This window comes from Rutilus rutilus, assembly GCF_951802725.1.
Source record: "Rutilus rutilus genome assembly, chromosome: 4".
NCBI classification, from domain to species: Eukaryota; Metazoa; Chordata; class Actinopteri; order Cypriniformes; family Leuciscidae; genus Rutilus; species Rutilus rutilus.
In genome coordinates, this window is record NC_140212.1 from 21,376,160 (window position 1) to 21,397,779 (window position 21,620).

Consider the following 21,620-nt stretch of genomic DNA (forward strand, 5'->3'; position numbering starts at 1 on the left):
AGAAGATCGAGATACATCAGTATAGTAATGTAGTAAGTTAATGCTAAGTAATGTGATTCCAATTCAAGACATGTCTGAGACAGTCATACAGCCTTAACGCTAGACGGCGAAAGTGAAATGAAAAAAAGCGAGGAAATGGAAGTAGAAGAAGAGCGGTACAAGTGACGACATCAGCGATTCCCTAATTGGTTGTTTCGTTGGAGGGGGCGTAACTTGTAGGGGCGTGGTTTGCAGTGCTGCGTGCTTGACGCAGTCGGATACGATTGAGCGTGGAGGCTGTTCATTGGCTCGTAAGTTGATGGGCAGGAAAACTCTCCAATTAGATAAAGACACAATGTTACCGAAGGGCTGACGCGGAAATCTGAATCGAATGTCTAGCTGGTGTAGCGGCATGGAAATATGTAAAAGTGACATTCTACACATCTTTATTATTAACGTGTCATAATTTCAGGCATTAGATGTTAATTCAGGGCATCTTAACTAGCTGGAGTCAAACCCATAAAAACAGCGTTTTATTACTGGACAGCATATGAGCTAGACCACACACTTGATGAAACCATGTTACTCTCATATAATATTTTTTACTTGATGTTTGTTGTTTTGTTTCTATCACTTGGACCTACCTATACAAAGGACTTTAACGCATTATGCTCAACATGCAGACAATTAGTCGACAATTTTGACAAGGTATGTACTATCTATCTCCATACATATCTAAAATAAAGATAGCACCTTTAAAGCGGCACATTTCATTAATTAAAGTTTGTTTTAAAATGATTAAACAATCCATACTGTTCAGAAAAGTGTTAGTTTGTAGAAAGTCTGCCATCAGAGATGCTTCATTAATTGAAATGGCATTCAGATTTGTTCAAATGGAATGCAAGTGTCCAAAAAAATTTCTTTTGGTTCACTTTAGATGTTAAGTGTTAGCCTATGCATTTTTTGCAGGGTCTTGAAAAAACAGCGAATCAAAATTTTGGTGGTGGAAACACAGCATGGGAAGAGCGAAAACTCTCCAAATACGAGTCGAGGTGAGAAGAATAACATTTGACAAAACATCTCAAAACAACATTTACTTGTGTGCACTAATAAAAATGCATTACTGTAAAAGTCATTGACTAAAATGTGTTTTCTTCAGTGAGATTAGGCTGATGGAGATCCTGGAGGGTGCCTGTTACAGCAGCAGTTTCGAGTGCAACCACATGTTGGAGGAAAACGAGGAACACTTTGAGACATGGTGGTTCAAGAGGTCAGGAACTCAGATGGAGAATTTGTGCCATAGTAACTGAAGACTTCATTCTCAAGGCTGAGGTATACTGTGTGCCGTCACGTCTCGTGCACTGTTGAGTAGGCAAGCCTTTCTGAGCGTTCTTCATCTGGCCTGTTTGCACTACAGCTGTTTTGTGATGTTACAGCTATTGTGTCAAGTATAGGTCTACCGCTCTCTGAAAGACAAAGCAGCATCACCGTATACTTGGGTACGGTGACCAGCTGTCTTGCATTTTGTGGGACAGGCCAGAAATTAGGAGCCTGCATTTCAATTAGGCCTGTATTATTTTTAATCTTCCCAGAATTTTTTTTTATTTTTTATTTTTTTCTAAGGCTTCTAGGCTATAGTCCTCCTCAGTATTGAATGAGACGGTATAGTAAGGGTGGATGGCTATGCCATAAAGCTTTTCCTTCCTCGGCAGTCACGGTACAAAAAAAACGTTATATGAATTATAAAAAAAATTATATGAAACATTTTTAACCTTCATCCTTCCCTCGCACTTTTTAACAAATCTTTCCCTCGTAAGTCAAAATGACCCGAAGCTCTAAAATTATACTTAACTTTTTTTTTTTTTTTTTTTTGAAAGCGTTTTTTATTTCATTTTATTCATATTTTTTCTATTTTTTAATGCAATTTTTTTGGGGAGATTTATTTTATTTATTTTTACCTTTAAATTACTGGAAATAAATAGTAATTTAAGTATATTCCTCACATTCCTTCAACTTAAATTCAAAATAACTTTCAATTTAATGCATAAACCTTTCAATTCAGGTCAAAATATCTTACATTGGGTGTCTTTGCCGACCTCTTGTGGAAAGAAATTATATAACATGATATTTCATGACTCTTGCCCATGCTCTTGCCACTAGACAGCCTTATAGCTCTGTCTATTTGGAGCAAATAAGCTGTTTCGCTGGGTCCTAGAGTCAGTTCTTTAAAGTATGTATTTAGGTAGACATTATAAAATATTTTTTTCGTAAAGGTCTTTCATTTTTAGTTTGAATTGAGCATTTTTAGGTTTTTCTATGGTTTTTCTATGCGTTTCTGAAACATTCCTTGCATTCCTAAGGGGGTCAAATTGACCTGCAAGGGAAGGATTTTTTTTATTATTTCAACTACAAAACTCCTAATCCGTTAAAGTTTTTTGTGTATTCGTGGTTCAAGTGCGACAAGATTCGTAGGGTCTTGGACCCTTTCTGATGAACACTCAACTAAAAAAAAAAAAAACCTATAATGAAAAAATACTATACTAAAACTTCCTACTGCAAAATTTTCCTGTAATTCTTTTTCACGAATTGGAATGTGTGCAAAGGATAGTGGGTGATTGGAGGATCCTTTGTTTGACATCCTTCATTCAGTGCCAAGTCCTTCAAAATTTCCTTCCTTGGCTTCCTTCCAAGGATCTTTAGAATTGAGACGGCCTTCAGTGTCTCTTGATGACGTTGTAACCTAGAAATGGAGCCTTACTAGGATGCAGCCTTCTGATTGAGAAGCATAAATTAAATTGTTTTAACAGAAGGCCTCATTAAGGCCTGCTTCTTATTGTGTGTAATCATGATTGGCAGATCAGGTAAAAAAAAAAAAAAAAATTGGTCACCATGTTTTTACAAAGCTTGTCTGCACAGACTCTGTTAATGATGTAATTTTTTTACGATACAGTACAGCACGCCGACAATGGATGTATACTTTGGACTTCGGTCTCATTATTGAAAGCATCTGTTTAATCGAATTAAGAAATTAAGTCTTAACAGAATTGTTTGCATTTCTGTTGCAGGAAAACAAAACACCCAGATCTGTTTAAATGGTTTTGTATAGAGACCATCAAAGTGTGCTGCCCTAAAGGCTCATTTGGTCCTGACTGCAACAGTAAGTGAATTAAGCCGGACTGTGTTAGGCTACAAACACTTGTATTTTTACTTAATTTGTACACTGCTGTTCAAAGGTTTGGGATCGGTACTTAAAAAAAAAAAAAAAAAAAAGGTGAATTGAAAGTTCAAAATAACAGCATTTTTTTGAAATGGAAAGCTTTTGTAACATTTGTCTTTACTGTCACTTTTGATCAATTTAATGCATCCTTGCTGAATAAAAGTATCAATTTCTTTCAACAACAACAAAAAATTTCTTACTGACCCCAAACTTTTGAATGGTAGTGTTTAATGTTACAAAAGCTTGATTTTTGTAATGTTACAAAAAATGTTTTCAACATTGATGATAATAATTATAATAAATGATTCTTGAGCAGCAAATCAGCATATTAGAATGATTTCTGAAGGATCATGTGACACTGAAGACTGGAGTAATGATGCTGAAAATTCAGCTTTGCCATTACAGAAATAAATTGCATTTTAAATATATTCAAAACGGAAAACAGTTATTTTAAATTGTCATAATATTTCACAATATTACTGTTTTTTTTATTTTAATTATTATTATTATTTTTTATTAAAATAAATGCAGCCGAAGAGACTTATTTTAAAAACATAATAAATCTTACCGATCCCAAAATTTTTAACACCAGTGTATATACTAAACATGTTCTTGGATTACTGTAAACTCAGTACTGAAGAGAGACAAAAGAGTAACCATCAAATCTGTGATCCATTAATCTTAATACAGGTAGCTAGCTATAATCTGACGGAAATGGGATATAAACCATATTTCTAGGGCTGTCAAACGATTAATCGCGATTAATCGCATCCAAAATAAAAGTTTGTTTTTACATAATACATGTGTGTGTACGGTGTATAATTATTTTCTATATGTAAATACACACACATGCATGTATATATTTAAGAAATATTAGCATGTATATACTGTGTATATATATTTATATTATATATAATTTATATTATATATAAATATTTTATATATAAATAACACATTTTCTTAAATATATATATTCATGTGTGTGTATTTATATATAGAAAATAATTATACTCCGTACACACACATGTATTATGTAAACACAAACTTTTATTTTGGATGCGATTAATCGTTTGACAGCCCTACATATTTCATAGCTTTTGCATCCAAAAGTTCTTGGAACGCATGCAAATTAATTTGTGTAGCTAGAAGAGTTTCCATTCATGGATTAAAAAAATGTCTTATTTTGCATTATTTTAAGCTTGCGTTGGAGGAGCTGGAAGACCGTGCCATGGGAACGGCAAATGTGATGGAGACGGAACAAGGGCTGGAAATGGGAAGTGCAGTTGTGATAAAGGATATGAAGGAGAGTTTTGTCTGGACTGCAGTGATGGATATTTTAGTGAACTGAGGAATGATACATTCTCCTTGTGCAAAGGTACACAAAATAAACAACTTGATTACCCTCATATGCAGTGGTTATAAAAAGTATACATACCCCTACTAAAACAGCTTGTTTTTGTGTAAAAAAAAAAAAAATGAAACAGATAAATCATATCAGAACTTTTGTAACTTTAATGTAAAAAATTGCAACCTTATGCAATGCCACTGAAAAACAAAGTGACACATTTCTGAGAAAAAACGGCAAAAGAGATTTGCAGTACAGGAGAGTTTTTCTCTCTCAAATACTACACACGCACACAATTAGTTTTTTTACACGCATACAAATCACACTCTGACATCCATACCAACACACACAATACACAGAAGCAGAAAACGGGAATAAAGCGAGTATTTGTTTTATAGGCCAAACTCTGAGAATATGGCTCCATCTGGTTAAAAAAAAATTGGAGAAATGTTATTAACAAATTTATTCACAAATTAGTCTATTAACAAAGACTGCACCATTTTATAGGTAAATGGCCCTGGGATTAAAAATTTCAGTTTTTATGGGTTTCAATGGGGACCTAAAATAGATTTATTAAAGGAAATGGGGGTGAAATAGTAAAATTCCAATAAAAAAAACACAGGCAAAAAAATGACAATGTCCAAAAGGTCGCATAAGGGATAAAAGACTGGCATAAGTGCAAATAAAAAAATACAAATTTACCTGTTGAACAATGTTAAGGTGTGCCCTATTTTTTACAGTCTATGGGTGTGCCACACTAAACAAACGACATAGCCATGATTTTACACACTGCAATATAATAGGTGGTGGTATGCACCTATTTTCATGCAAGTGAAACGTCTCATCCGTCCTTCGGGCTCTACAACGGTTGTGATATGACGTCAAACTCTGTGGCGCCTTTTAAAAATAAATAAATTAATTCTACAAATAAAAAACAATCCAGAATGTAAAAATGTTCAATCTACTTTACTACAAAAAGTTAGTGTTCTTTTAATTCAGCTAAGAGGTCATGCTGAGGTGTATCAATCTTCTGTTGGTCACATGTCTTCATGTGTTATGAATTTGCAGGTCAGAGTTAACTAAACTTGAACTTTGAACGCAGCAAAATACGCAAAACTTCTTCACATTGGCTTGTGTTTCCAACATTCGCATGCGTTTCAATGCAAGTCAATGAGTTACTGGCAATAATATAGTGACCTCCTGTGACAAGTCATTAGTCTTAATTTTGACTATACTTTCTCCACTTGTTGATGATGATGATCTTTACTGTGGTCCATATATCTTGGAATTTTTTGTAGCTTTCAACAATGAGATTCCATTGATGCTTTGTAAGCTCAGTGTGGCCCATGGATCTTGTAGTTGCATGCAACCAAGATTATGTCAGAAAAATCTTACTAGGAAAAAACTGACATTTATAGTATACCTGTCTTCACCTGAAGTGACTATTCCACATTAGGTTGATTAGTGCAAAGTTGCAAAAGTTCTGATATGATTTATCTTTTTCAATTTTACCAACTAGCTATTTTTTATATCCACAGTATGTTCTATTATATGTTCTAGTTATAATATTTGTAAAATTGAGTTTATCCATATACTTTGGGGTCCAAAAGTGAGACCACCTTGAAAATATGGAATTTAAAATCTGGAAAAGGTTTTAGAATTTTGAAAAATCAAATACAAAAAATTTGTGAATTTGGTGCATGCTGTTATTAAAGCAAATGGTAAAGCCATTATGATGTAAATTTGTCAATGCAAATTTTTATGATTTATGCTGATGATATTTGAGATTGTTTGACTTTTTTTTGCGGTTATGTATTTGTAATATTTATTTATTTATTTTTTGAGAGTGCCATGAGTCTTGTGTTACCTGCACTGGAGGAACCAATCAGGATTGTAAAGAATGTAGGAATGGTTGGGAGGAAGACCAAGGAGGAGCATGCATCGGTAAGAAAGCTTCTCATGGCTACAGTGAACCCATGACTTGGGGAATTTTATTTTTTACTTTATTTAATGCCTGCAAAATGCATGGAAAACTGTGCATGTGCATTTTCTAGGTCTGTTTTAAAATATTTAATTGATACTGAGTATAGTTATGTGCTGTCATCCATTTATTATTCTAACCCATTTATATATCTTTTTTTTGGAGACATTTATACAGTAATATGCTAAATTGTAATACTAAGAAATAAACTAAAAATATTTTTGGTGATTTCCTGATTTGTTTGTGAAAATGTGACCTTTCTCTAAAAATTATGTTGGAACCTTGTACGGCTGCATTATTAATTGCAATTAACATGGAAATCGCGCTTAACCATTTTGGGTTATTGTGATTTATGAAATCGCAAAGGCTGCGATAATTTGTTATGTGGTGATTTGTTGTTGTCAGTGGCATACGGCTCTGTGATCCATAGTAAATGCTCCTCCATCTGAAAGCACTGCGAGTTTGAGTCGCTTATAACGTGCATTTGAAAAAGCAACAAGCGTCAAACATCTGTCCAAACATGATTTGCATTTATGAACCTCTTGTCCAACAAAAGACAACATTTAATAAATCAAAGCATTTCAATCTTCTGTTTATTCAGCTACAGCGATAGTATGATGCCCATAGGGATTTCCTGGAATGACGTGTGTTATGTACTTCTGAGGGGCATATTTGGCGTGTTTACGCGAGAGCGCCCTCTGGTGTTCAGATGGAGCAGCATTTACTACCGATCAGCCGTGCTGCACTGACAAGCTGCGCAGAAAATAATCGCAGCCTTTGCCAAATTGCTTGCGGTTTAATTTCGATTAATCGTGCAGCCCTAGAACCTTGTAAGAAGCCCAGTTTATTAAAGACTTTTTACATTTTTGGATGTTTTATATTTGTGATTTGTCTGATTCTACGTCTCATATTTGTTTTTACCTGTATTGGTCCTGCATTTTCCTCTTTTTTTCAAATTTTCTCCATTGCAGACATCAATGAGTGCACCAAAGATTCAGCTCCATGCGCAGATAACCAATACTGCTTAAACACAGATGGTTCATTCTCCTGTAAAGGTTTGTTGAAATAATGATAATTATGTACCCTGTATTACTTTAGCTTTATCATTAATCACCCCACTAAAATAAGGTGTTATTGTTATTTTATATCCCAGCATGCAATACCGGATGCTCCGGTTGCAAAGGACCTGGTGCCGATAGCTGCCTCACCTGTGCTGATGGCTATAAGGATGAAGAAGGCACCTGCACAGGTATCACTTATCTTCATGCTCATAAACATTGTGTAACATATCTTACCTGGGTTTGCTTTGTCTCACATGGTTGAACTTTAATGGCAATGATTGGAGTTGGACCATACACTCTTTCATGCCTTCATAGATATGTGAACAATTGGAAGCAGTGGGTATTAAAGAACAGCAAGGAGTGTGTTAAGGTTAAAGGAAGCATTATGTGCTAGTGTGATACTGGTTTTAGACCAAGTCCACAGTGAATGTTCACTCTTGGTGTGAATAGCTACTTGCACTGTTATTATTTACTTACCCTCAAGTTATTGCAGAATACAAAATGTGATCATTTAATCAATATCCTTTTGGATAAATTCAATACAATGGCATTAGATGGTGACTTAACTTAACACTTACTTTAATAAAGTACTCATGAGTGTCATCAAAAAAAGTATGATGGTATCGCTGATCATTTTCCAAGTGCTCTGATCAAATTTGGCTGAAAACAGCCTGATATCAGAGCACATGGAAAACTATAAGCTGCATGTACTTTATTGCTGACAATCTTGGGTGCTTTTAAGCGTTTAAGTGAATGTACTGTCATTGGATTGAATTCACCCAAATAAATATTAATTAAATATATGGAAGTAAAATAATGACAAATGTTTTTGAAACAAAAAAGCTTATGTAATTGCACTACTTGAAAAAATATGCATTGCATTAACCCTGCTTGCATTTTTATGGGATGAAATTCAACATGGTTGTATATTTTAAGCTGTGAATATTTCAATTCAAAACACTTCACACGTTTTCATTCATAAAAATTCAATAATCCATATTCACCTTTCAGATTTCACTTCCAAAATATTCATTCTGTTTAAAAATACAGAAAATTATACAACCTATAATATTCGACAGGCAATTTCCAGTCCATTTTATTTCGCTTTACAAATTCGCTTCCACAAATTCAGTGGTTCAAATTCAACAGAAAATTCAACATTTCACATCCGGGAACGGCAGGAATTTCAGTAGATTGCCGATTGACAATGTCCATAGCTGTTAGTCGACCTCACCTGCTGGAGGTGCAAGTGGCTGTTGACGAAGAAAACTATAGAGCAACAGGTGAGAGTCATTCATTCATAAAAACGGATTTACAGAAATAGAGCAAGCGGTAAGAATTTGTGATGATGATCAGGGCCAGTATATGGAAAAGCTGATAAAGACACAAAAGCTGTGTTAACATTCAAGTCTTTCACAGTTAGTTTTGCACATGTAAGCAGCCTCTACCGTGAATGAGATTATAATGTTATTCCCCGATGCTGATGTACAGATAAAACATTAAATCTGAGGTAGTAGACATATATTTCTCTCGGTTGTTTAGTTTTCTTAACTTTATATTGCGGTGATGTGCTGCAGTACTAGTGTTTCCCTCAATACGTCATTCTCCAGCATTACCCTGCGGTCAGGACACTTAACGCTTAATGGACTAAAACAGTAATAAAAAAAGACCAAAGTCGCACTAATGGGGATGTAGGCTATACCAGATATAGGAACAGGCAAGTGGACTCAGAATATGAACGCAACACGCAAAGTTTCACACTGAGCGATTCCCAGTGAAATACTGCCATAAAGTTGGCTTGACACTGGATATTCAACAATCGCACAGTTAGTAGACTAGACGGATTTTAGAAAAATGGCCTTCTATAAGAAGTGAGGAGCATTTATGGGTACAAGTCGGGAACCGGCCTACCTTACATATTTAAAGAGTGCTGAGCAAAAAAACTGATTCCCAAGCGAAATTTTTAGTTTTTTACCTTCTAATTTGCATATCAAAATGGCCGCCAAATTGCCTATCTTGCTCAGTCATTGGACCATTTTCCCCTAGTTTTTTTGTAAGTAGGCAATCAAGATGAGGAAATTAAGTTTCTAGATCGATAGTCAAGGGTCAGAGCAAAGATATAATGGAGGCTCACTGCCTTTTTTATGTATATATATATGCAAAATACCATCTTTTAAGGTGAAATTAAGCATTATTTGTGTAATTTTTTTAAGGCCACATATTCAATACATATTCAATCAATATCACTCTTAAATGTTCCCAGTGTATATATGATATGTGATGTATTCCATATTACATAATAACTAAGAAAAACACCATTGCAAGTTTTTTTATGCAAATTAAGGCGAGACACTACAGGTGAATAGGGTAAAATTTTTAACTAGCAGATATCACCATGAAACTTTCACAGTTGATTACCTACATTAAGATGAGAAACAAAATGTATTACAAGTTTTCTGTAATTTAATGTTTAAATATGCAAATTAGGCAATATCTAATCAAATATGCACTAATTTGCATAGATTTAAAACAACGAAATCTGAGTATTGGATAAAGCCAGGTTAAAAAAAAATTTTCATTGTGTTCACATGTTAGATGGGAAAAAAAATTACAGAGGGATTTATGGATATCTACTTTTGTTATCCTGTAAATCAGAAAATACTATCAATAGCCTTAAAAAAATGATTTTAGCCATGTTTTTTGGAATAAAATGTTATATAAATCAGGCTAGGAATAATATATTTACAAATCCCTCTGTAAATGTCTTCATAATATAACATAATATAACTATAACTAGGTACAAGTACAAAAGTTTGGTGTATAGGTGCTACTGAAGTGGAGCGTCATCCATGTGGTTTCCTTAGTCTGCTTCCGAAGCATTCACCGGCCCCAAGCAAAACACAAACAAGACGGAAAACAAAAACACCAAAGAATCGACGATGAAAGTTAGGCTTTAATGCTCCAACAGAGTACTCCAAAGAGGTACATCCAAACACAACTACACATAGACGAGACCCAACACGAAACACAAACTGATCTGAACTTAAGTAGTTAGAGGATAATGAGACATGAACACCTGAACACAACGAACACCTGAACACAACACACACCTGAACTGAGTAATGAATCAAATTAACAACCACGAAGACAAGCTAATAACCAAGGTGAAAACACAAACAGAGTCCATGTGGAGAAAAATTAAAATAAACAAAACCAGATAACCCTGAAAGGAATACAGCTTTCATGTATTATGTGCTCTATTTATTGCTTTTTATGGCAAATTTATAAGTAAAAATAATACAATTATATCATTGTGTTAATTCTTTTTTGTAGTTTTTGTATTATTATTCTATTAAAATGAATGAACTATCTATTAAATATGACATGAATATGAGAACAAGTGAACAAAGTAATTTATTTTCATTATACCATATAAAGTTATAATCGTCATTATTTTTTAAGGTGTAAAATAGTTATTTCTACTCTCTGGCACACACAAATTCCGTCATCTTAAGCCACTCACTCAATTTCATTTCTCTTTTCTCTATAAAGTACATGTGCCATTCACTATAATGAACAAGTGAACTTGTGACCGATTTCAGATGCATCTCAGACGAAACTGCAAAGTAAATGACAAATTATGACCCACAGACAAAACTTCATAATAAAAGTCAGACAAAAACAATAGCTGAAAACCAAAAAGAGCAGAATTAGACTGTGGACCGACTAGACGTTAAAATTTAAGATATTTTTATGGGCTGGCCCCACTCTCATGGAACCAATGAATACTGCTATTTGATAGAAGACTATAGTGGGCCACACATGGTTGCTGCTACTACATACAATGTGGGAGAAAGGGTTTGAGGTTAGAGAAAATATTTTTTGACACATTGTCCCAAATGTCCAAGGCTTCTGAGAGGGGGGCGTAAAACGTCTCAGTTACATATCGTCCCCTTGGAATTATAAGGTTCTATCTGACATTTTTGTCAAAATTTAGTTATTCACATATTCTTATTCTGTGACCACTTCTTTACATTATGTGATGTTGTTTTTTAAGTTGTGTACATTTTGGAACTTTTTATTTAGAAAATAAAAAGGTTCTTTCTACACAGTCGAATGGAATGCAAAAACTTTAAAGCTCAATATCTCAAAACTGCTCAGAACGCAGATAGAACCTTATAATTCCAAGGGGACGATATGTAACCCTCGTTCCGAGTAGGGAACGGAGACGTTACATCATGACGACGAATGGAGTTTCGCTTAGAAAGCCTCTCATCTTCGAGAAATAAAACGAGCCAATGGCAAAGAAATGCCATGGGTCTGCGGAATTTGCATTGCGTAACTCCGCCTTACCTCATGGGTATATAAGGAAGTATGCTGGCACCATGCAGATATGTTTCTTCGCCGAGGAGCGGCAACGTGCACTTTCAGGGTGGAGGGAGACTGAATTCGGTCCAACCCTTCTTGCAGGAAGGAAAGCACGACACTGATCGGGCATTTTCTGGGGTCTTCTCTGCGAGAAGAGCACCAGGTGACGAAGAGGCTCCACTTCAACGTGTAGGCATGTCTCGTGGACGATGCTCTAGCGGAAGTGATGGTAGCCACTACCGCTGGTGGTTGGGTACTCAAACCTGCCTCATCCCGTCCAGGAGCCACACGTGGAGGTTCCAAAGATCGGGATGAGGGTACCATAGGGTGCACCGTCCCTGAGAAAGCAGGTCGTTCCTCAGAGGGATTGGCCAGGGAGGTGCTGTCGCGAGGAGTACTAGTTTGGAGAACCAGGTCCGGTTGTGTCAATGAGGGGCAACCAAAATGACCTTCTTCCTGTCCTCCCTGAGCTTGCACAGGGTCTGTGCAAGAAGGCTCACTGGGGGAAATGCATACTTGCAAAGGCCCCGCGGCCAGCTGTGCACCAGTGTGTCCGTGCCGAGTGTGCCCTCGGTCAGGGAGTAAAACAGGTCGCAATGGGACGAGTCGTGGGAGGCAAACAGGTCTACCTGTGCGTCCCCGAACTGATCCCAAATCAGCTGAACTGTCTTTGGATGGAGTCTCCATTCTCCAGGGAGAGGCTGAAGCCATGAAAGCACGTGAGCATCTTGAACGGAAGCCTGTGAAGGGATCGGTTCAAGACGTGCAGGTCCAGGATTGGCCGTAACCCACCGGTTTTCTTCGGTACAATGAAGTAAGGGCTGTAGAACCCGGACTTCATTTCGGCTGGAGGGACAATCTCGACTGCACCTTTCGCCAGTAACAGGGGCATTGCCACCCACCATAGTGTAACGGACTCCCCGGAGGCGGGGAGGAGATCGTGCGAACTGAATCGCATAGCCGAGCCTGGTAGTTCTCTCAACCCAGCGGGACAGGTTGGGAAGCTCTAGTCAGGCTCCCAAGAACTGAACCAGCAGGGTCATGGGAACCACAGACGTGCCCTCGGTAGGGCAGCGAAGTGGAATGAACGGTCCGGACGTGGGCGGCGTAGCGACCCGGTGTGGGGGCACGGTCATTGCCGCATCCTGACAGAGGAGGCCAAGGAAGGACCAGTGTTCCACAGGGGGCCTGCTCTGACAGAGGTCTGGCGACAGAGGGGGACAAGAGTGGCGAGGCAGAGCGTCGCACACTGCCATCCATGGCCTCTTGGGACTCGGAGGAAGGGGCATCAGTTCTTAGAAAAAAGATTTTCCCCCGGCCCTCCACCGGGGGAAGGAGTGGTCCTGCTACCAGCTCCTGAGAAGAACTGAGCCCTAACTCCAAGCTGCCCATCTCAGGAGTGCTGCTTAGCCTGGCGTTTTGGCCGGCTAAGGGGCGGAGACGGGCGGTGCCGTCCTCCTGCTTGGGGCCGGTGAAGGCTTCGGAAGCAGACTAAGGAAACCACATGGATGACGCTCCACTTCAGTAGCACCTATACACCAAACTTTCCAGTCTTGTACCTACTTATATTATGAAGACATTTACAGAGGGATTTGTAAATATATTAATCCTAGCCTGATTTATATAACATTTTATTCCAAAAAACATGGCGAAAATCATTTTTTTAAGGCTATTGACAGTATTTTCTGATTTACAGGATAACAAAAGTAGATATCCATAAATCCCTCTGTAATTTTTTTCCCATCTAATATGTGAACACAATGAAAAAATCATTTTTAACCTGGCTTTATCCAATACTCAGATTTCGTTGTTTTAAATATATGCAAATTAGTGCACATTTGATTAGATATTGCCTAATTTGCATATTTAAACATTAAATTACAGAAAACTTGTAATACATTTTTTTTCTCATCTTAATGTAGGTAATCAACTGTGAAAGTTTCATGGTGATATCTGCTAGTTAAAAATGTTACCCTATTCACCTGTAGTGTCTCGCCTTAATTTGCATAAAAAATGAAATCTCAGACAACTTGCAATGGTGTTTTTCTTAGTTATTATGTAATATGGAATACATCACATATCATATATACACTGGGAACATTTAAGAGTGATATTGATTGAATATGTATGTCGGCCTTAAAAAATGACACAAATAATGCTTAATTTCACCTTAAAAGTTGGTATTTTGCATAAATATATACATAAAAAAGGCAGGAGCCTCCATTATATCTTTGCTCTGACCCTTGACTATCGATCTAGAAACTTAATTTCCTCATCTTGATTGCCTACTTACAAAAAAACTTGGGGAAAATGGTCCAACAACTGAGCAAGATAGGCAATTTGGCGGCCATTTTGATATGCAAATTAGAAGGTCAAAAACTCAAAATTTTGCTTGGGAACCAGTTTTTTTGGACTCAGCACCCTTGAAATATGTAAGGTAGGCCGGTTCCCGACTTGTACCCATAAATGCTCCTCACTTTCACTTTTTGGGTACATCCCATCTAGACTATAGGGACCGTCTCTAAAGTTACATACGACATTGGTACAAATGTTTCTAACTTCAGTAGCATTTGAAGAGAATGACTTGCAGTCATAAAACCAACTGTTAAGTGCCAAGCATGATGCACACCTTTATTCAAAATATCTGCTGTGTAATCTTTCCCCAAGCTTCAACTATGCCAGTACCAGGATTATTTTGCCCTGCACAAGCTATATTTAAACTATTAACTATATTTTGATTAAAGAAAATTATGCCTTTTTATTTTTTAGAAAGGTTTTAGCATTGTGACCTTTTAATAACAAAGAACCCTCCCCACTCAATGGGTCTCATTCACTAATAATTGCGTGGATTATTTTGTATTTGTATGAACAGGAGAACTTCTCACGAAAAATCTCTGCCCAATTCACAAGACGTGCATACGCACATGAATTTGTTCATGATCTCGTTGTATTGTTAGTGAATTTGGAGTATTGTAAATGAGTGGCATGAGGTTAGTCATTTGCATAAAACGCGTCCAAACCATCTCTATATAAAGGCTTTCTGCACAACCTTTCCTTTACAGCCTTTCGTCACTCATATCGTCAAACATATGCCGCTCTCTGCAGATCCTCGACCAATGCCAGGTGTCATTCTCAAAACCAGTTCAAACACAATATTAAACACCTTTTATACAGACCCAGATTGCAGACCTCTCATTAGCCAGCTGTACATGCGCATATTTCTTTCTTTTCTCTTTTTCTTCACTGTATGTGATAAAATATATGAAAGATTGCTTTTTGCCTATGTGGGGTTTCAGTTCCAAAAAAATTCCCCCCGTAAAATTAGAGCAAATTGGTGTATGAAAGTTTTTGGTGAATCATGATTTGTTTGTGAAAATATTCGTATACCAATTTCACGCACAAATTTGCTGAATGAGACCTATTGATTTTGAGCCAAAATGTGACCTCACTCTTAAAATTATGTTGGAACCTTGTAAGAAGCCCAGTTTATTAAAGACTTCGTAAATTTTTGGATGTTTAATATTTGTGATTTGTGTGATTCTAAGTCTCATATTTGTCTTTACCTGTATTGGTCCTGCATTTTCCTCATTTTTCAAATTTTCTCCATTGCAGACATCAATGAGTGCACCAAAGATTCAGTTCCATGCGCAGATAACCAATACTGCTTAAACACAGATGGTTCATTCTCCTGTAAAGGTTTGTTGGAATAATGATAATTATGTACCCTGTATTACTTTACTTTACTTTCTCTGTATTACGTTAATCACCCCACTAAAATAAGGTTTATTGTTATTTTATATCCCAGCATGCAATACCGGATGCTCCGGTTGCAAAGGACCTGGTGCCGATAGCTGCCTCACCTGTGCTGATGGCTATAAGGATGAAGAAGGCACCTGCACAGGTATCACTTATCTTCATGCTCATAAACATTGTGTAACATATCTTACCTCGGTTTGCTTTGTCTCACATGGTAGAACTTTAATGGCAATGATTGGAGTTGGACCATACACTCTTTCATGCCTTCGTAGATATGTGAACAATTGGAAGCAGTGTGTATTAAAGAACAGCAGGAGTGTGTTAAGGTTAAAGGAAGCATTATGTGCTAGTGTGCTACTGGTTTTAGACCAAGTCCACAGTGAATGTTCACTCTTGGTGTGAATAGCTACTTGCACTGTTATTATTTACTTACCCTCAAGTTATTGCAGAATACAAAATGTGATCATTTAATCGATATCCTTTTGGATAAATTCAATACAATGGCATTAGATGGTCACTTAACTTAACACTAACTTTAATAAAGTACCCATGAGTGTCAGCAAAAAAAGTATGATGGTATCGCTGATCATTTTCCAAGTGCTTTGATATCAGGCTGTTTTCAACCAAATTTGATTAGAGCACATGGAAAACTATAAGCTGCATGTACTTTATTGCTGACAGTCTTGGGTGCTTTAAGTGAATGTACTTAAAGCACCCAAGTGAATCGTTTAAGTGAATGTACTGTCATTGGATTGAATTCACCTAAATAAATATTAATTAAATTAGGTTTTGTGGAATGCAGATGAAAGAAATCATACAGCTTAATCAACATTAGGGTGAGTAAATGATAACACAGGCTAAATTTGAAATGCAGTAGCATACCATATTCCTAAAAGATGAAGAAATTGCAAAAATGGTCTAGTTTTATAGGATTCATTTTTGGGCGAGCAATTCCTTGAGCATTTGGTTGTACCACCACTGAGGTTTTCAAAAGAAAAGCAACATTTCTACAGTGATGTTCAGCCTTTTTTCAATATCTGGGAACCACACAGATACTAAAATTCCTAAGTTTTACGAATAAATGCATACTTCTATAATTTTGCTCTTTCATTTCAGAAGAGAACAAGGATGTGCCTGAATTTAATTCTGAAGGTGTCCAAACTGGTGAGTCGCCTGAAAAACATGAGGACCTCTGATGTCACATGGCTTGGATGCAGAAAACAACCACCAGGACACAAAAAGAGCCAAGAGACCACTAGTATCTGCACCAGTTTATACTGTTAGCTCTTCATCTGCAATAATCAAGACTGAAAGGCACTTACTTCTTAATGAGCAAGGTTTAATCAAGATGCATTTACAGATACATCTGTTTTTTTTAACTTATATGCTGATTTGGATGTTGTTTGGATGTTGTATTTTTCTTTTTGTTTGTTTTGTCTTGAAAGTGAAATAAAGTCAAACTAAATCATCCATTTTCTTTCATTTTCAAGAGGTCATATTTAAGCCTAAACTTTTATTTTCACAAATTGCCGTGAACAGCTTTGAGTTTCTGTGTTTATGATATGACAATAGTTGTTTCTCAAATTAAACGGTAAAATGCTCATGAAATGAGCGGCTGATCCGGCCCACATCTGGCATATGTGGAATGATGATCTGGCCCACATGCAGCGTGGAATGACAGCATTTGGGTGTCCCACTCCTGTTTGCCAGATCTGAGCCACAAGCAGGCCATAGGCCAAATGCCACATGTCAGCCAAGAGCAAAGAAATTAACCAGAACTGGACCGTATCTGAGCCACAAAATCTGTGTATATTAAATATGGAGTCATCTCTGCCTTTATAAGCCTGTTAACAAGCAGAATCACTGAAGGAAAGAAGAGAACAGAAAAAGAGACGAGCAGAAACACAAGAACTACAACTGACTTCAGCCACAGCCTGAGATGAAATCAACTGGAGAGAAAAGAAGACATTAAATCTCTCAAGATCTCAGCAGAGGAGGATTAAACAACTCAACAAACAGCATTTACAGCTTCACTTATTACTAACCAGATTGACTTTATTTATGTCAGACATCTACAGAAGTTGTTATTGAGAATTAACAAAGGTTTAACTCTGTTCATCTGAAGTCACCATAACAGTGATAAGTGTTTCCACAAAGAAAGTTTAAACGAAATGTCATCAGGTAAAGTCATCATGAAATAGATTAATTCACTGAATATAGGAGAAAATTAATTCACAAAATAATAGGACAATTCAGCTGCATAATTTATTAACAATCAAAAGTGCCATGCTGCATTGCACTTTTGATTGTCACCATAGTTGAGATTCATACGCTGATTATTGATGTCTCTGTTTGTCTGCATGTCACTGCAGATATTTTTTTGTGTTCATGTTTGTTAAAATCTTCTAACTGATTGTCATAATAATGGCATGCTGCACTATCACAGGCTTTGTAACCTAAATTTTTGAATGGAAAAACAATTGTTATGGTCAAAACCGGCAAAAGATATAATAATACGAGATAAGAGCCCAACTAATGGAAACACTAATCACTGTTATGGTGACTTAAAATGAAACAGAGTTAACCTTTGTTAATTATCAATAAGAACTTTTGTAGACGTCTAACAGAAATAAAGTCAATCTGGTTAGTAATAAGTGAAGCTGGTAATGCTGTTTGTGGAGTTGTGTAATCCTCTGCTGAGATCTTGAGAGATTTAATGGGTTCCACTTTATTTCGATAGTCCACTTTAGACATTCTACTAACTATAAGTAACTTTGCAACTTACATGTTAACTAACTCTCATTAGAGTATTAGTAGACATTAGTAGACATCTGTTCCCACTGCACTCAGAACTGTCCGGACACATATATTCATTCACTTTGACACTGTACTCCTATAAAACAGTTCTGGGAAAGGATTACTGGGATCCTCTCCACCTTCTTTGGCTGCTGCATCCCAACGTCCCCATCTCTATGTCTGCTTGGAGACACCTCCACAATCAACCTGAACCACCTTAACAGTAAAACTCTGCTAGTCGCGCTAGCTGTCGCCAAGAAAACCATCCTCATGAACTGGAAATCAAAAAACAAAATCCATATTTCTATCTGGAAAAACCTTTTGTTGGATCACATCTCACTAGAAATATCAAATAGCCCTTCTGGTAATAACTCAAAAGACTCCCTCTTCATTTGGCCATCACTTTCCAAATTCCTAAACTCATAGCTCTGCTGGCCCCCTCTGCCTGAGACTCAGTTTTCAAGATTTCACTTACCAATCTCTTATCAACTTTAGTAAATTTACTGCACCATTGTCTGCCATACCTCTTCACCACTCAGATCACTCACCACTCACACCAATACATAAATACAACAATTGAGAAAAATCAGCAAGATTGGGATAACCCTCTCTCCCCCACTACATGCCCCAAAGTGATCCTCTATGTCTGCTCCCCTGAATGGCTCGCCGTCAACCTGCAGTTTTAAAAAAAATTTGGGTGGGGTGTCTACAATGAGGGAGGATATGCGTCCGGAGGGGCCTCCCTACCGCACGCCTCCGCAGCCCTCCTCTTCCCCTGTGACTGCCAGGGCCGGATTTACTCTGTACACCTCACTTTTTAATGCTCCTCATGATAGATGTCCAACACTCACACCCACATTCAAGAAAACAATAACTAAATCAACTAGGAATAGGGCCGGGTGGGGTGCTCTGTGGAGGGCCTGAAGAGGCCCTGCACGGGCGTGCCCCACCCCTTTTTAATGCATCTCATATTAGAGGGTATTAGTAGACTGTAGTAGACTGTCAGTAGACTGTTACGTTATGGTTAGGTGTTCGGGTTCGGGTTAGTAGAATAAGTTGACTTGTAGTTACCAAGTTAGTCAATAGAATATCTATTAGGGATCATCAAAATAAAGTGTTAGCAGAGATTAAGCAGACTAATACTCATATGACAGTTAGTTGACACGTAGTTGCAAAGTTACTTATAGTTAGTAGAATGTCTAAAGTGGACTATCGAAATAAAGTGTTACCATTTAATGTCTTCTTTTATCTTCAGTTGATTTCATCTAAGGCTGTGGCTGAAGTCAGTTGTAGTTCTTGTGTTTCTGCTCGTCTCTTTTTCTGTTCTCTTCTTTCCTTCAGTGATTCTGCTTGTTGAAAGTTGATTCTGCCTGATGGCTGATTAAGGGCTGAGATGACTCCATATTTAATATACACAGATTTTGTGGCTCAGATAAGGTCCAGTTCTGGTTTATTTCTTTGCTCTTGGCTGACATGTGGCATTGCTATGGTCTGCTTGTGGCCCAGATCTGGCAAAAAGGAGTGGGCCACCCAAGGGTCGTCATTCCACGCTGCATGTGGGCCAGATTATCATTCCACATGTGTCAGATGTGGGCCGGATCTGGGCCAACACAATGTGTTGTATGTGGGTTACTTCATAAACACTTCAGGGTGGTTTCCCGGACAGAGATTAAGGCCACATCCACACAAAGCCAGAGCTTTCCCTATCCGATTTTTTTTTTCCTGTTCAAAAATAAAATTCCGTAAACACGGCGTCGTCTCAAGAAATATCTGCGTACACACGAAACCGACTCAAAACGATGTAGTATACATGCCAGACCAGTATGTGGCGCTGTAATTGTGCCACAGACATACACTAAAAACGGAGAAGAAGACTTAAAGCATGCGCATTAACCTTGCGCACTGTATACAACAATAATATTAGGCACAGTAGCTTCTTTTTTTCTTTTTTTATCAAGAACTTTATTGAACAATATGAACAACCATAAATGGCCTGGTGCAAAATATGAGTCACGATATTCGATAGTTAGCGGACGCATAAAGCTTGCCACAAAGAACCGGCAAAAGTAATCATTATGAATGTGTCAAATATAGCAAGGAGACATTTTAATTGTTTATTAATAAACTAGTGTTTTCTGTGTCAGTCTCAGCTAAAGATGTTGACGATGCTGACTCGCCACCTTCGCAGTATTGTGAACGTGCCTATAGAGAGAAATGAACATTACATAAGAGAGTTGCTTGTTTCTTTTCGTTTTTAATTGTTTTGTTTAAAAGTGGACATTTCAATCTTTCTATAGATATATTTCTGAGTTTCGGTTCATTTATAAAACGAGCTCAGTTCACGAGCAATGCAAGTTATATCGCGCCGGTGCCTCCATGTCCTGATTAAATCGTCTGCTATATTCTATATATCTTCTTATTTATTAAATCCAGGCAATTGGTTGATGAAACATTGATTAAAATGAAGATACAATTTATACAAAATGAAATTCACTTTAAAGAAAAGTTTTATACAAAACAAAACTTAATGTGGTCAAAATTATGTCTCCCGATGTATTGCGCATCTTATGATTATACATGCTGTTCACTTTTCATATAATCAACATAGATCAAATAAAAAAATAACATATTATTTACACGTAAATATGAAACTAAATAAATTTTCTTTAATGGCTACAACACGTAGGCCTACAGTACAGAGAAATTTAATGTCAGAGTGGAATTTGAGCGAACGCAGTTTTACCGGTGATCATGAGGGATGATGATTCTAGTGCGTTTTTTGAATAATAATCAAATAATTCCCAGCGATCTTCGAATATAATTTTTTCTTGAAACGCCCATCCCTACAAAATACGAAATGTCTTAATCAGACAACAGACAAGCATAGCATAAGAAAGAAAATATAAATAGGCCTAAATAAAAATATAATAATAATACATTCAAGTAAATAATAAATAAAGAAATAAAAGAGGCTCAGTAAAGCATGTAGTCGGCAATTGCTGCTGTGACTTAGCGGTGTCTGACTAGTTGACACTTGGTGTGATGACATCATCATTTCACGAAATGTATGGATTTGCCGTAGGCCTACACACGAAAACGCAAGGGTGGCGTTTTCAG

The 21,620-nt window shown here is 37.0% G+C and overlaps 1 protein-coding gene across 3 annotated transcripts; it reads left to right on the plus strand.

Annotated features, from left to right (window-relative positions):
- The first annotated feature begins 257 nt into the window (after nucleotides 1-257).
- creld2 (cysteine-rich with EGF-like domains 2) lies at nucleotides 258-17,175 on the plus strand. Of its 3 annotated transcripts, none has more exons than XM_084407172.1 (12): nucleotides 258-290; nucleotides 634-687; nucleotides 949-1,031; nucleotides 1,139-1,249; nucleotides 3,045-3,136; nucleotides 4,395-4,571; nucleotides 6,387-6,485; nucleotides 7,494-7,577; nucleotides 7,676-7,771; nucleotides 15,564-15,647; nucleotides 15,757-15,852; nucleotides 16,824-17,175. In XM_084407172.1, the coding sequence occupies exons 4-12, from the start codon at nucleotides 1,152-1,154 to the stop codon at nucleotides 16,901-16,903; spliced, it is 906 nt and encodes a 301-aa protein (XP_084263298.1). In that variant the 5' UTR covers nucleotides 258-290; nucleotides 634-687; nucleotides 949-1,031; nucleotides 1,139-1,151; the 3' UTR covers nucleotides 16,904-17,175. The 3 variants fall into 3 exon arrangements, with proteins under 3 accessions (XP_084263298.1, XP_084263296.1, XP_084263297.1); XM_084407171.1 differs by lacking the exon at nucleotides 258-290 and adding an exon at nucleotides 329-401; XM_084407170.1 differs by lacking the exon at nucleotides 258-290 and having other exon boundaries at nucleotides 328-687.
- The last annotated feature ends 4,445 nt before the right edge of the window (nucleotides 17,176-21,620 follow it).